The sequence below is a fragment of the Ovis aries genome, chromosome 7 (genome assembly GCF_016772045.2).
Source record: "Ovis aries strain OAR_USU_Benz2616 breed Rambouillet chromosome 7, ARS-UI_Ramb_v3.0, whole genome shotgun sequence".
In the NCBI taxonomy this organism is placed as follows: Eukaryota; Metazoa; Chordata; class Mammalia; order Artiodactyla; family Bovidae; genus Ovis; species Ovis aries.
The window spans coordinates 63,708,457-63,723,544 of record NC_056060.1 but is presented as its reverse complement, the minus strand read 5'-3'; the positions used below and the strand labels follow the sequence as shown (position 1 = coordinate 63,723,544).

The 15,088-nt window shown below is 41.3% G+C and overlaps 1 protein-coding gene across 11 annotated transcripts in view; it reads left to right on the top strand.

Annotated features, from left to right (window-relative positions):
• Positions 1–5,783: 5,783 nt before the first annotated feature.
• The window catches only part of FERMT2 (FERM domain containing kindlin 2), a 73,002-nt gene continuing 63,697 nt past the window's right edge, over positions 5,784–15,088 (top strand). For 6 of the 11 annotated variants that reach the window (XM_027971870.2, XM_027971869.2, XM_027971866.2 and 3 more), the window contains exons 1-2: positions 7,122–7,254; positions 7,656–7,821. In XM_027971870.2, the coding sequence (XP_027827671.1) occupies positions 7,665–7,821 (157 nt within the window). In that variant the 5' untranslated portion in view covers positions 7,122–7,254; positions 7,656–7,664. Of the gene's footprint in view, positions 6,031–7,121; positions 7,255–7,655; positions 7,822–15,088 lie in introns of those variants that run through there. The other 5 variants (XM_060418656.1, XM_060418655.1, XM_060418654.1 and 2 more) reach the window with 1 other exon arrangement.

Sequence of the window (15,088 nt, the reverse complement as noted above, 5' to 3'; positions counted from 1 at the left end):
TCTGATCATCTCACAAGATTACTAGGCTTGTTTATCTAATTGTCCTCCAAGCGTTTCCACTGGGATATACAGTTCTCACCTCAAGTTCAATATTTCCTTAAAAAAAAAAAAAGCTTCACATTTCCCTTGGTCCCTGAAATCAGCTCCTCCCAATTTTTCTTTTCCAGTTCAGTAACTCCACTGTTTTTTCTGATCACCCAATGGTAAAAACTTTGATGGTAAAATGGTAAAAAGCATTTATGATCTTCTATTTTCAAACCTGTTTTAAACCCTTTTGTTCCAAGTACCAACCATGTGATTTAGAACAAATTAGACAACCAGATAATCAGTTTGGCTATCAGTTAACTCACATTAAATAAGGATAATAATAAAAACTCAAGGTTATTGTGAGGTACATGTAAAGTGTCCTGCACAGCACTTAGAACATCAAAAATGCACAAAAACTTTGGACACATTGAATTCTCTCCATCTCTCACCCCCTATTACTTACCTTACCAGCCAAAGACTTTCCCTTGCATGTAAGTAATAAGCAAGCAAACTTCTGGACTTTAGTCTCTTGTTCTTCCATCATGCATACTTTTCTTGGATTAATCTCATTTGAACATTGCTTTCATGATGTTACCATTGTGAGCCAGTCTTTTAATGGCTCCCCATTCTCTTTCTCAGACTCTGAACTCACTAGTCAGCCTCACTCCATGGTCATTCTTCCCCAGTGCAACTCTGTGGCATTTCTTCCTTTCTTCTCTCTGTCTGGTGATCATGCCAGGCTCACTTCTGCCTCATGATTTCACATACCACAGCTCTGGATAGGCCTAACTCCATCTACTATTTCAGATCTGTTTAGATTTATCTTCAGAACACATTCCCATGACTCTCTTGACTCTTTCAGAGGCTAGGTTATCACAATCTTCAAAGTGGGTCTGTACTTCACAATTTAGTCATGACAGTAATAGAATTTTTATCACTCCTGATTTTTTAATGTCATTTTAAAATAATTTATTTTATTTTTGGCTGTGCTGGGCCTTCATTGCTGCGTGGACTTTTCTCTGGGTACAGCAAGCACGGGTTACTCCCTAGCTGTGGTGCAGGGGCTTCTCATTGTGGTGGCTCTCAGGGACACAGGCTTCAGTAGCTGTGGCGAATGGGCTCAGTAGTTGCAGTTCCTGGGCTCTAGAGCACAAGCTCAAAAGTTGCAGCTTACTTAGTTGCTCTAAGGCATGAGGGATCTTCTCTGATCAGAGACTGAACCTCTGTCTCCTGCATTGGTGGGCGGATTCTTTACCACTGAGCCACCAGAGAAGCCCCTCCCCTTTAATTTTTTAATGAATCACTAAGAAATACTTCTATATGAATATTAATAATAGTCAAAAGGTGGAAATAACCCAAATGTCTTTCATTTATCGCTTAAAAGACATTTGGTTGTTTCTATCTTTTGGCTATTAATAATCTAGCTGGATCATAAAGAAGGCAGAGCACCAAAGAATTGATGCCTTCAAACTATGGTGCTGGAGAACACAGCTGAGAGTCCCTTGGACAGCAAGGAGATCAAACTAATCTTAAGGGAAATCAACCCTGGGTACTCGCTGAAATGACTGATACTGAAGCTGAAACTCCAGTATTATGTTCATCTGATGCAAACAGCTGACTCATTGGAAAAGTCCCTGATGCTGGGAAAGATTGAGGGCAGAAGGAGAAGAGGTCATCAGAGGATGAGATGGCTGGATGGCATCACCGATGCAATGGACGTGAGCTTGGGCAAACTTCAGGAAATGGTGGTGAACAGAGAGAACTGGCGTGCTGCACAGTCCATAGGGTCGCAAAGAGTCGGACATGACTGGATGACTGAACAAAACCAACAATCTTTGTATACAAGTAATTGTGTGGACATATGTTTCCAATTCTCCTGGGTATATATCTAGGAGCAGAATTGCTAGGTTTCATGGGAATTCCATATTTAACATTCTAAGGAACTGCCAAATCATTTTTCAAAACAGCTGACCATTTTGCATTCCCACCAGCAATGTGTGAGGCTTGTAATTTCTCCACATCTTAGCCAATACTTGTTACTGTCATCTTTTTTATTATATCATTTTAGTGGAAAAAAAGTGTTACCACATTGCAGTTTTGATTAGCATTTCTCTGATGCTTAATAACATTGAGCATCTCATTACATGCTTTTTGCCTATTTGTACATCTTCCTTGAAGAACTGTCTACTCAGATCATTTGCCCATTCTAATGGGCAAATTCTACTTAATATTACTTGGCTGTGTTAGGTCTTAGTTACCACCCTCAGGATCTTTGTGGTGTCACATGGGATCTCTCGTTGCATCTTTTGCTGTGGCATACAGGCTCTAGCTTGCGGGCTCAATAGTAGGAGCATATGTGCTAAGTTGCTCTGCAGCACGTGAGATGTTCGTTTCCTGACCAGGGATGAACTCAGGCACCCCTGCAGTAGAAGCACAGAGTCCTAACCACTGGACCGTCAGAGAACTCCCTCTTTTCACATTTTTAAAATGAAATTTAAAATTTTTTTATTTTATACTGGAGTATACCTGATTTACAATGCGGTGATAGTTTAAGGTGGGCAGAAAAGGGACCAGTCATAGATATACATATATCCATTCACCCTGAAATTTCCCTCCCATCTAGACTGCCACAAAACATTGAACAGAGTTCCCTGTGTTATACAGTAGGTCCTTGCTGGTTTTCCATTTTAAATAAAGCAGTGTGTTCATGTTGATGACAAACCCCCTACCTAACCCTTCCCCGCCTCTTTTCACATTTTTGTTACTGTCTTTGAAATACTGACATCTTTTATTTTGATAAAAACCCAGCTTAGTTTTTCTTTCATTGTTTTTGCTTTGATGTCCTGTTTAAGAAGGCATTATTTAATCTATGGTGACAAAGGTTTATTCCTATGCTTTCTTCTAAGAATTTTACAGTTTAAATATTATATTTAGGTCTATGATCCATTTTCAGTTAATTTTTATAAATGGTATAAGGTCTAATTTAACTCTTTATGCATATGGATAGCCTTTCTGGTGTTTTAAATATTCTGCTATTAGAAACATGTTCCTTAAGAGCTTGTGACATGTGTTATGCATCTACAGATGTGTCTCAGGGCCCTGCACTCTGCTAAGCACACAGTTAGCCACCTTGTTTGTACGTGTGTGTGAACAGTTCATATGTCTGTCAGAAGCAGAACATTTCACAAGATGATGTGATGTTTAAAACCTGTTGCCTAAGGATCAACTAGCATGATTTTCTACCAAATAGCTTTCTGTAATCTAGAGCAGTAAATACAAGAGTGTATTTCTTTCCCCTTGAAGTAGAGATTTCAATGTTATCTCAGAGGCTTTCTTTAGGTCTGTGTCAAAACAGCCCCACCCTGAAGCAAGTCTTCCTTGTTTCTCATTTTCTCAGACTTTTCCTCGCTGTCCAGCTTGAATACCACTTCTATCAAAAAAGTAGCCCCTGCAACCTTCCTTCCCATTATTAGTTCACACTCCATGCCCCTTGATTTCTACCTCCTTAGTAGCTTTCACAGGGAGCTCCATTTTTGGTAATCCCTGAGACAAACAGAGAATTCTGCTCACCTGGTATTTGACAGGAATAATTCATTATCTTGCTGGCCTCAAATGGCATTTTTAAGTGCATTTTAAAATACTTCTACACATTCCTACTCACACAAACCTTCCCTTATGTTCTTCTATCCCCCAACCTCTCTGTATTTCAAACTCAGTGGTTATATTTGCTACGAACCTTTTAAGACTGTAAAACACAGTTTAAGTGGGCTCAGAGAAAAAGCTGAAGTCAACCTGCGGACTACCAAGTCGGAGGGCTGCATTTGACGGCAGATCTGTGAGGTATCATTTGGTCTAAACCTAAGCCCAGTGCTTGGTACCTTATTTGGATATTGCTGCTTTCAATGCTTGAGCCGTTCTTCCAAACACTGGAGTTCTCGGCTACTTTTCAGTATGATGTAAGTACCACAAGTATTGCATTGTCTTAAAGGTTCTAGTGGGGGATTTCAGATAAGATTCCACCTCTGAACACACTGGGAAATGTTACGTGGAAGTAAACATTTAAGAAATGTATTTGAAGGTCTCACTCAATAATCGAGAAAAAAAATCCCCAGTTTCAGAGATTCAAGTCTGACTCCTCTTTAATCTTCAAAGCAAGCAACAGCTTGAAACACTCAAAAAGAGGGCCTACAGGGACCAGCTGCACCCAACTCAGCCCAACTATTCCTCTAATAGTTCTTTTAGGGGGTCACTGCCTACCCTGCGCTTCCAGTTGGCTCGAACACCAACTGCTGAGTATCTGAAGCTAGTAAAGTCGCTTGTAAAGCTATAATTAAGCTGTTTCAATGCTAAGAAACGGGACTGATATTTGCAATACTAACACCCCACTCCCAGCTCCCCATCCTAATGTAGGAAACATTCACAGAAGTCAGCAGCAGTCAGAGTGGTAGGCATTGTGGTGGGAGGCTGTTCAGAAAGTAACTCACTGGAGAGTTCGAAAAAGAGAACTAGAATGTGGAAACTGAGCATTGAAAGAGTTTCTGAGACACAACAGTTGGCTGAGACAAATTTGCCTGAAGGAAAGGGAATATTCAGAAAGGACGTGGATATTTTTGGTTCTACAAAGGCATGTTTAAGAAGTCATAGTAATTCAGAGCTTGCTGGAGCACTTGCAAAATTTGTTGAGGTACAGTTCTCAGCCTCATTCCTGGCTCTATTTTAAGTCTCTAATCTTCCACTTCCCACCTTTTTTCCTTGTTGTTTTGTGCCCTTTATAATGTATGCTATCTCATAGTTTGTACATCATGATATATCTTTGGAGGATAAGGTGTAGAAATAAGCACATACATTTCCAAGCCTGGATTTCCCCCTAAAATGAAATATCTCCATGGGGGCAGACATAGTGTTTCCTAGCCTTTTGAGTTGATTTGACCCTAGCATGTCTTTCGTTTTCTTTGTGCCAAGGTATTTGTAAATTTGTGGGCAAGACAAAGAACTTGAAGTCCTTGCTCTCAAAAAACTCATGTCTTATTTGGGGATATTTAAAAACACAAAAGGAACCCCCTGAAGGTCCTGTCCAGGTGTCCAGCAGCTGCTCTATCAGTTGTGTCTATCACTGTGAAGGTAATCCCATGCCCAGAGAAACTAAGATGCTGGATGTAATTAAAGGTGGTGACAGACAAGTCCTGAATGCAAAGCTTTGGAATTTTTAGAAAATAAAAAATAGAGAGGCAAAACAACCTCCCTTGATTTTAACACCCAGAGAGCTTGTTAACATTTTGGTGTATTTCCTTTCGCTCTTTTTTCTCTTAATAATTAGAACTAGATACGCTTGTGATTTTTTACAGTTGCATGTACAGTTCTGTACAGTTTCTTTTTACCCTAACAAGTTACTATTTTATTGAAAACATTTTCCTATAATATTTGCTACACCATAATTTACATAAACATCGCCTCCTCTCTGGACGTTCATACTGCTTCCAAGTGAACTATTTAGAACCTCCATGAGAAGAAATGATTGGAGAGTGGAGAGTCTACAGACTCCGAGGCATCAATTTCTCCATGATGACTAGCTGAAAATACTGTAGTGGTTTTCCCTATTTTGGGTGCCAAACCTCTGGGATCTGACTAAACTTCGCTGCTTTTCTTTTACTCTTTCATGGGTCCCACCCCTTTCTTGAGGCCTCTAACCTCGTTTCCCAATAGTGTTGCTGAACACAGGATTATTTGCCTAGGGTGGGGGTGGGGGTGTCCTCTTTGAAGAGTCTGACACAGTTCAAGAAGACTTGGAGGCTTTTAAAACCGGGGGTCTTTTATGGGATCTGGGATATCTTATCTGCGTCTTCCTGACCTAAATTCGTCGAGCCCTCTATTTGCCAGCGAGGCAGTTTTCCAGTAGCCGTTTTTGACTGGAGCCTTCTCGGTTGAGTGCGATAGTATAAGGGGGAAGTGGAAGTGAAGTGGGAAGCTGGAGGACCGTTCTCCATCACTGGTCAGTCTCAACAGGTAACATTCTTTAGTTCTTCCCGTACCTGCTGGCACCGGTTCAGAGCTATTAAAATTCCTTCAAGGTGTGGCTGAGGGTGGGGTAGAGGGATGTCCAGCCATCTAAATAACTTAGTAGACTGGGATTGCTAAAATGCAAATAAAAATACACAAATACGTACACAGAGTCGAAAAGGCTGGAGAAAAGAGTTTCCGAATAAATCTCACTGCCCTGATTCCACCACACCCCCACCGCCCCCGAACTACAGCATCGTGGACCTAAATGACTCACTTCGGGTTGCAGCTTCCGAATGGGTTAAGAGCGCAAGTAAACTCTTGGGAGTCCGGTAGGAGCTGCTGATTGTGCCGGACATTGCTTGCAAAGCAACTTTGCGGTTCACCTCTCCGCTTTTTCTCATTCTTTTGTTGGATGTTCGCGGAGTTGGCTTGGGCATTTACTTTTTTTTAAGTTTTTACGTCCTCAATCCCCTGTCTTCAGCTCCCTGAGTGCGGACTTCTCACCGCCCCGAGACTTTTGGGCTCGCTCCAGCCGTGGGGAGGGGGCGGGGGGACTTTGTTCCCCGAAAACGACCTTGCCCTGGGAATTTCCTGTGGCCATTTCTCATGGACGAGCCCCTTCCTCCGGCTGGAAGCCCGCTGCATGCCCTCCCGGAGCCAGAGACGCGAGCGTGGAAGGGAGCGCCCGGCGCCCTCCCGCACCCGGGTGGGAAGCAGCCACGCTCTCCGGGCTCCCCCTCCTCAGGTCTCGCCGCCAAGAGCCCGGATGTTGGACTCAATCCCTACGCCGGGTGCTTCATTTCCATAAAAGGGCAGCGACTCGGCGGGGCCGAGATTGCTGCCGCCGCGGGCGCCCCCGCCTCCCCCGCACGGCTTGCCTCCGCGCCGCGCGCCCCCCCTCCCCAGCCCGGGAGTTCGCGCGGCCTCGGCCCCGAGAGCGGTGGCGGGGGGCGGCGGGGGAGGGGCGAGGCGGCCGGACCCGCGGAGGGCGGCTCGGCGGGGCGGGGAGGAGGGAGCTGGTCTCGGACTGAGGGGGCGGGGAGAGAGGGGTGGAGCGCGGAGGGAGAGGCGAGGGGCCGCGACGGCTGGACTCCATTAGTCGCTCGGGCCAGGACGCAGCGTTTCGCCGGCTGAGGAGGGGACCCGACACCACCGCCGCTGCCGGGCGAGCCCCCGCTCCGCGCCTGTTGCTGCTCCAGTCTGGGCCGGGAGCGCAAGAAGCGCGCGGTGAGGGGCCGGGCCCGGCAGGGACTGGGGAAGCGCGGGTTGGGAGGAGGACCGTGGAGCCCGCGGACGGCCTCTCCCAGGCCTGGGTGCGGCCGGCAGGCAGGCAGGTGAAGCCCGCCGCGGTCCGCTAGGCGAGGGCCGCTAGGCTGGGGCCGCGCGGAGCGGGCGGCGCCGTGTCCGCCGAGGGCCGCCGCGGGGCGGGAGCCGGGGTGGCCGCGGGAAGGGGCGCGGGGCGCAGAGTCCTGCCGGCAGCTGGCCTCGCCGCCGGCTCTCCAGAATTCGTGCGGAAACCCTCGCGTTCTCCACCTTGTCTCACCCGCGGCTGACTCTGCGAGTTCGGTGGGATTTGCTTTCCTTTGGGGGAGTGACGCTGACGAGAGCCATTTCCTCCGTGCTCGCAGGAAGGAGCCATGGCTCTGGACGGGATAAGGATGCCAGATGGCTGCTATGCGGATGGGACGTGGGAACTGAGCGTTCATGTGACGGACCTGAACCGCGATGTCACCCTGAGAGTGACTGGGGAGGTGCACATTGGAGGGGTGATGCTCAAATTGGTGGAAAAACTCGGTGAGTAGCATCCCGGCCGCGTCAAAGTAAAGACTTCTCAGACTGGGCGCGCGGGTGGGGAAGGGGGGCACTTTAAGGCGGGAGGAGGGGTGGGTTTTGGAAGTCTTGCTTGGCATCCCGCAAATGCTTTTTTTTTCCTAATGTAAGATTCCCTTAATATTTAAAGAAATAGGGTTTCCCCTTTTGCCTCTTTTTTGTATTGTTACTCTTTGAAATTTTAATAATTTGGTGATTTCAGTCTAACTAGTACTCTTAATTGCGTAGGAAATAGAAAAAACAATTCTTAAAGGAAGTGAGAAGAGTGCGCAAGTGAAGGTTGAGAGGGTTATATTACAGGGTTTGTGGTTATCAGTTCCTTACCTTCAGTGTACCTGAATGTTGGTGACGTTTGACATTGAGGATGATGCAAAATCTATATAAAATTAAATTCTGTTGAAAAATGTTCAACTTCTGGCGTTAATATGAAAGTGTTGTAGCAGTGCTACTACGTGATGGAGTATATTAAAATGTTCCAGTCATCCACTCTTAGAAGGGGTGGGGCAGTGTTTGACTGTCTATAATAGTCCGTGCTTTTAAGTTATTTCGAGCGTTGGATTTTATGTAAATAACAAGCTAGTGAAAGAATTTTGTTTTAAAACGCAGATATTATTGACTGTAGATTGGCAATATTTGATTAGGTACAAATATATTGATTTAATACTGTGAAGTTGATTGATTTTAACACTGACTCAGTCATACTAGCATATCCAACAGTGTGAAGTGTAAGAAAATTTTTCAGTACACATTTGTGATGGATGAAACCATTTTCAGCTGGCAGAATCAACTAAAACTATTCAGTAGATGCTTTTATTACAAGAGAAATGCTTGGAGGACTGTTCCTGAGTTTTAATGTGTCATTTGTTTGTAGTACAAGTTCTGATAAGTGTGTGGCATTATCTTTTTAGGCTTTGTATGTGTGTCTTTTTAAAACACAGCAGTCCTTCTTCAGGCCACTCTGGAAAAGTAGAAAAACGGTTATTTATCAGGAAATGTATTTCTTACCAAGGATTAGTGTATACCTTCTGTATAAACTTACCGAAATTGTGCCCCAATGTAATTGCAGTATAAGACAGCATTCATTTAGGTGGACCTTTTTTGGATCAGTGCAGGGAGTTTAATTATTGAAGAACCATAAAGAAGCTCCTTAGAGGGAAACCTCCTTAGGAATGCGCATTGTTTGACTCTCTGCAACAGAGCCCAGGAGGGAGTCCCCCTGCTTTGTAACCCTTTCAAAATGAGATTCTGCTGTGTGTTTACCTACATAACTGTTAGTTATCATTGTTCTTATCTGATTTGACTAAGTCAGTCACTGTGCAAAATATTTGAGTCTTTTTTGTCCAGCACTAGTAAGGGATTGTTTAAGGAAGAAAATATAAAATATAATTGTTTGTATTTCCTTTGTTTTCAAAGCATTTGCTTCAGAGATTGCTTTGTATATGACAAATGGGCCTTATTAATATACTGGTTTCAATAAGAGATATTATTGCGAAAAAGGAGCTGTTGAAGGTGACTAAGACAACTTGTAGTTCTTGAAAGCCAGGCTTTATCTAATGAATAAATAATGACTATGTTGCATTGATTGGAGCTGTTTATTATAGAATCACAGGCCTAAATAGAAATACAGAGAATAAACTATTTGCAGACAGAACTGATGTTAATTTGCAGTGACTATAATGTTAATCTTTTAATGTTGATATATTTAAATTTTTTCTGCAGTGAAAAGAAACCCAGTAAGGTAGGAAATGTATACGTGAAAGCCTTACATCTTTCTTGAACTGAACAATATTGATCCTCTTAGATTTTGATTTTCAAGTAGAAAATGTTCTTTAGCGTAATTCTGACTCTCCGGTTTGGTAAAAGTAGGGCTTAGTGAATTTTTGCTCCTGGTTTTAAGATTAGATATTTTGAATGGCAAGCTATTTTGTTACCTATTGGCAAGTAAATAGAGGAGAAATTCTGGACAGCATTTTGACTTACAAATAAGGCTCGTCAGATTAGAAAAGAACTTTTTAATTCTTCAGAGTTGCCTAAAACTGGAATGGCCTGCCTTCTGAAGCCGTAAGTTGTGTTACTGAAGGTATTGGGCAGACTGGATGGTTACTTGTCAACAGCTGAAGTGGATCAAAGAAGCTTGCAGAGTTTAGATGAAAAGACATGGAGGTCATGGCACAGATCAGATGGTGCAGGGTCTCATGTCTGAGGGGGTTGTAGAGCAGGGATGGACAATTAGCAGAACCAGGCTGCTCTGCACTCGAAGCAGTTATGGTACCGAAGAACAGCCTTCACCTATGTTTTCAAACTCCACATGCCTTCTTATTTTCATCATAGTGTGTATGAATAAATATCAGAGCATTATGTTTTAAGGCTGTCTTGCACATAATCAGTGATAACAGTTATTTCTCTGGGATTGGTAGATTTTATGATGACTCCTTCCTTCAACATTGTGTTAAAAATTTTGTGTGTATGTGCACACATGAAATTTTCTGCGAAGAGTCTTAGCTTTCATTATGTTTTTGAAGAGGTCTATGATCAAAGATTTGGCCCTTGAAAGTTAGCCTTATTTTGAAGGTACAGTGTTCATCCCAGACTCAGGCACTTTAATGAAGCAAGCTAAAAAAGTAAATAATGCTTCCAGCAACATCTTTATATTTAGAATTTTATAAAGAATTTGGGTGCTTCAGGTAAGGTCATTCAACCGTGATTCTTAGATTTACGACCTTAATTCAAAGATCTATGTGATCCGTTTTAAATTTTAGTACACAAGACATTTGTTATTCTGCTCAGATCTTTTAAAAGAAAATAGAGTGTACACCATGGAAAAGTGGGCTTTAGGGAATTATATCCTGATGTCACGGAAACTTCTTGCATCTGTGACTTTAGGTTGGTACTAGACAAGTAATTTCCATATCAATCTTCCCAATGTTTATACCCCATTCTGAAAATGAAAAGTTATTACCCGTGATTTTTTAAATCCAGATTGAAAGCTTTAAATAGAATTTTTAAAACTTACTGTACTTTTTGTTGAAAACAGTTTTCAAAGCTAATAGTTTTTTTTTTTTAAGAAAAGAGTTAAAATATAAAATATCAAGGTTAAGGATTATAAAAATAAGACACCAGAGAATAAAATTATAAAAATAGTTGCATTTAAAAATAAATGTTGCAGGTAGGGAGGAGGCTCAGTTTTATGGGATTCCCTGATGTACCTTTAGAGATCACCAAGAAATATTAAAACTGTTCTACTCTGTAGAATTCAGAGCTTAGTAAGTATTGAGGATTCAAAATGCCAAAAGATGCTTTGTTTCACTGCATAGCAAAAGGCTACTGTTTCTGGATGTAGCCTTTGGAAAGAAGTCATCCTCACTTTATTGTGTATCATGTTCTTGCTATAATAATGAAATAGAATACATTTATGTTGGAGTTGTGTGTTAGGATTAAGTTAAACTGTGAATTTAGCATATATGATGCCACTCGACAAAGATTTTGGTTCAAATTACCTTAAAAATCCCTTAAAGTGATAAGTGATGGTGAAGTATGGTTTCCATTCATTCATTCCATCTCATAGAATTATAAAATAGCTAGTTTTTCCTTCAGAAATTCCAAAAATAAATTTCTTTAGTTGGACCAGAGATGAAGAAAGTGGCTTGCATTCGGGGCTTTGTTATACAAAAATACTTTAAATACTGGGATCAGAGCTTGGCAAGATGCACATGGGGAGAAACGCTTATACTGGACAGCTCCCTTATACTCCTGCTTAGTGCTCCTTGGGGAGGGTGTGCTTATTTAGTGAAATGGTGTCTATGTTGTTGAAATCCTCAGTTTTTTTCCTCTGAGGGCTTATGATTGAATTCATGGAAGTGAAATGTCAGCATGATGCAGCGTCAGTGCATTCATAGTGGACTATTTCAAGATAAAAATTTCTGAAAATCTTTTGAAGTAGGGTGGGAGAAGCACTTCATGGTGAAATCATATATATTAGAATAAGTTGAATTTTAGTTAAATATGTACTGTCTTAGAGCAAGTTTACTCAGTATTTGCTGCTAAGTCACTTCAGTCGTGTCTGACTCTGTGCGACCCCATAGACGGCAGCCCACCAGGCTCCCCTGTCCCTGGGATTCTCCAGGCAAGCACACTGGAGTGGGTTGTCATTTCCTTCTCCAGTGCGTGAAAGTGAAGTCGCTCAGTCGTGTCCGACTCTTAGCAACCCCATGGACTGCAGCCTACCAGGCTCCTCCGTCCATAGGATTTTCCAGGCAAGAGTACTGGAGTGGGTTACCATTGCCTTCTCCTTACTCAGTATTTAGAGTACTCTTAGTGATCCATAAGAACTGGACATTGAATTTTATCTGTTTCTCAGCACATCTGAAGCTCTTTAAAAATAAAGGACATTGTGAATTTTACTAAAATTCTCATAGCATGTAATAAAGTTCAAGCTATTCTTTGGATACATTATGGGTTGTTTGCTGCTGTGTTTTATACCCAGTTTTAAAAAAGTCAATAAATGCTGTTTGATTCCAAGTAGAGTTAACTTATATTTATAGAGGCACTAAAAAGAATGTATCTTTTTTATTCAGTTTGTTAGAAAAGATAGTGTTGGAAATGTTTATTAGCTATTAAAAACAGAAAATTTGAAGTTTTGTCTTTTATCTTCAACTCTTTATTTTTTGTAATTTCAAACTTACACATTCAAGAATGATAACTGAATACTATAATCTTCATTTAGATCATCTGTTAGCATTTTTCATTTGATTTCTCTGTGCACATACACACACACTTTTGGGAACCATTTGAGGAAGTTACACATCATAACCCTCCATCTCTAAGTACTTAAAATATGTATCACCTAAGAACAAGGACTTTTTCTTTCATACTACATTACAATTATCAGGTTCAGGAAATTAAACATTGATTTGATACTGTTGTCTAACATGCATCCAGATTCATATTTGGCAGTTGTTCCAGTATTGGCCTTTGTTTTTTTCCACCCAAGATCTCATTCTACATTTAGCTGTCAGTAAATTGCCTTCTTTTCTTAGTTTCTTTTGATATACACAATGGCTACCAAGTTTAGAACCATAAGAGATTATGTAATATGTGGCTTATTAATATTACATTGAAATATATGTAAAGTAATAGTACCTGTTTCCAGACTTCACAGCCATCCTATGTAATAGTTGCTTAGCATTTGTCTTTTCAAGACATTGTTTTACCTTTTTTTTCACAATAAAATTGTTTATCAGTGTGAATGTCACTTCAGAATGATTGTAGGTTCTTCATACACCTTCATCTTTAAAACTTAGTTGTCTTCTTAGCTTACTATTGGATAAGGTATACAATATTTTTACACACATTGGGTATAGGTTTCCATCGTGTTAGTTTTCTTTAGGCTAGTAGACACTAATAGATATACAGAATAATAAATAATATTCTGGCTCTGCCACTTATTAGCTTGTGTGATCTTGGACAACTAATCTAATCTTCTGAGTGAGTTTTGACATCTGTAAAATTCCAATTTTAAAAAACTTTCTCTTAGATCTTGGTGAGAAAAGAGATAATACATGCGAAAATGCATTATATGGACTATTTGTGCTGTACAGATAAAAGTGGCTGTTTTCTCAGTGGCATTGAGAGTCCCTGAATATCCTGAAGTGGAGGCAGGGGTCGGGGAGGAACTCCTTTTAAAAGGAGTTCAGATGTAATCTAGACTGTTTAAAAGGTTCCAGCTTTAATCGTGGAGAATTACGCCACTCAGAAGGAGCCTAGTTTGGGACTGCTTTGTGCTCTCAACCCCCAACAGCTAGGAAAATAGCTATCATTCCACCCTTTCGCTCACTTCCAAGCATACATGCCTCTGTAATGTAGCAAAGAGCTATTTAACTACTGTTTTCATGAGATTTCTGAAATGGAGTGGACCAGTAAGTGGACAGTGGTATTCCAGAGATTTGAAATATTTATAACCATGAAGCCCTCAGTAGTATGTTTTTTATTCATTTGTAACAAAGGAATGATATACCATTGTGTCTTGGTTTGTGAAAACATTGAGCCCATTTAGAAATTAATGGAAATGGTTTAAGAAAAAAGCTAATATGTGCAATATTTTTGTTTAGATAATTATCTTACTGAAATAATTTAAAATTTATGCTGATGCCATAGTATATTACAAAATGGTATATATGCCCAGTGTGAGGTAAACAGATACTCTAAAAAAATATTTTAAGATAACTTTTTAATTGAGATACAATATTCTGCACTCATGTTTGTGGTTACAAAGTCATATCTACTATAATTCTTTTGTAACAAATTTTTGCATAATTACTGCATTTTTTGCTTGTTAATTTTTCTTAAAATCAGGCTTACTGAGGTATAATTTACATACAATAAAATTCATACTGTTTAGTATACTGTGCTGAGTTTTAGCAAATGCATGCAGTCATAAAACAACCACAGTCAAGACATAGAACTTTTCCAACACCCCAAAAACTTGTCTTTGTGTTTCTTTATAATGAGCCCACCCCTTCAACTCCAGCTCCTGAGAAACCACTGAATGTCTTTTCCAGAATGTCATATAAATGGAGCTTTGAGGGTGGATTCTTTCACTCTGGTGACTCAGCTAAAGAATCCCCCTGCAATGCAGGAGACATGGGTTTGATCTCTGGGTTGGGACGATCTCCTGGAAAAGAAAATGGTAACTCACTCCAGTATTCTTGCCTGGGAAATTCATGGATTGAGGAGCCATGCAGGCTACATACAGGTCATGAGGTCACAAAAGAATTGGACACAACTTAGCGACTAGTACGTTTTATTAGTGAAAGTGAAGTCGCTCAGTAGTGTTCGACTCTTTGCAACCCCATGGGCTGTAGCCTATCAGGCTCCTCAGTCCATGGAATTTTCCAGGCAAGAGTACTGGAGTGGGTTGCCATTTCCTTTTCCACCAGATCTTCCCGACCCAGGGATCAAACCCGGGTCTCCTGCATTGCAGGCAGATGCTTTACCGTCTGAGCCACCAGGGAAGCTCTTTACATTTTAGTAGTACATTTTATTTAAAAATAATTGTTCAGTTCAGTTCAGTCGCTCAGTCATGTCCGACTCTTTGTGACCCCATGAATCGCAGCACACCAGGCCTCCTGTCCATCACCAACTCCCAGAGTTCACTCAGACTCACGTCCATCGAGTTAGTGATGCCATCCAGCCATCTCATTCTCTGTCATCCCCTTCTCCTGCCCCCAATCCC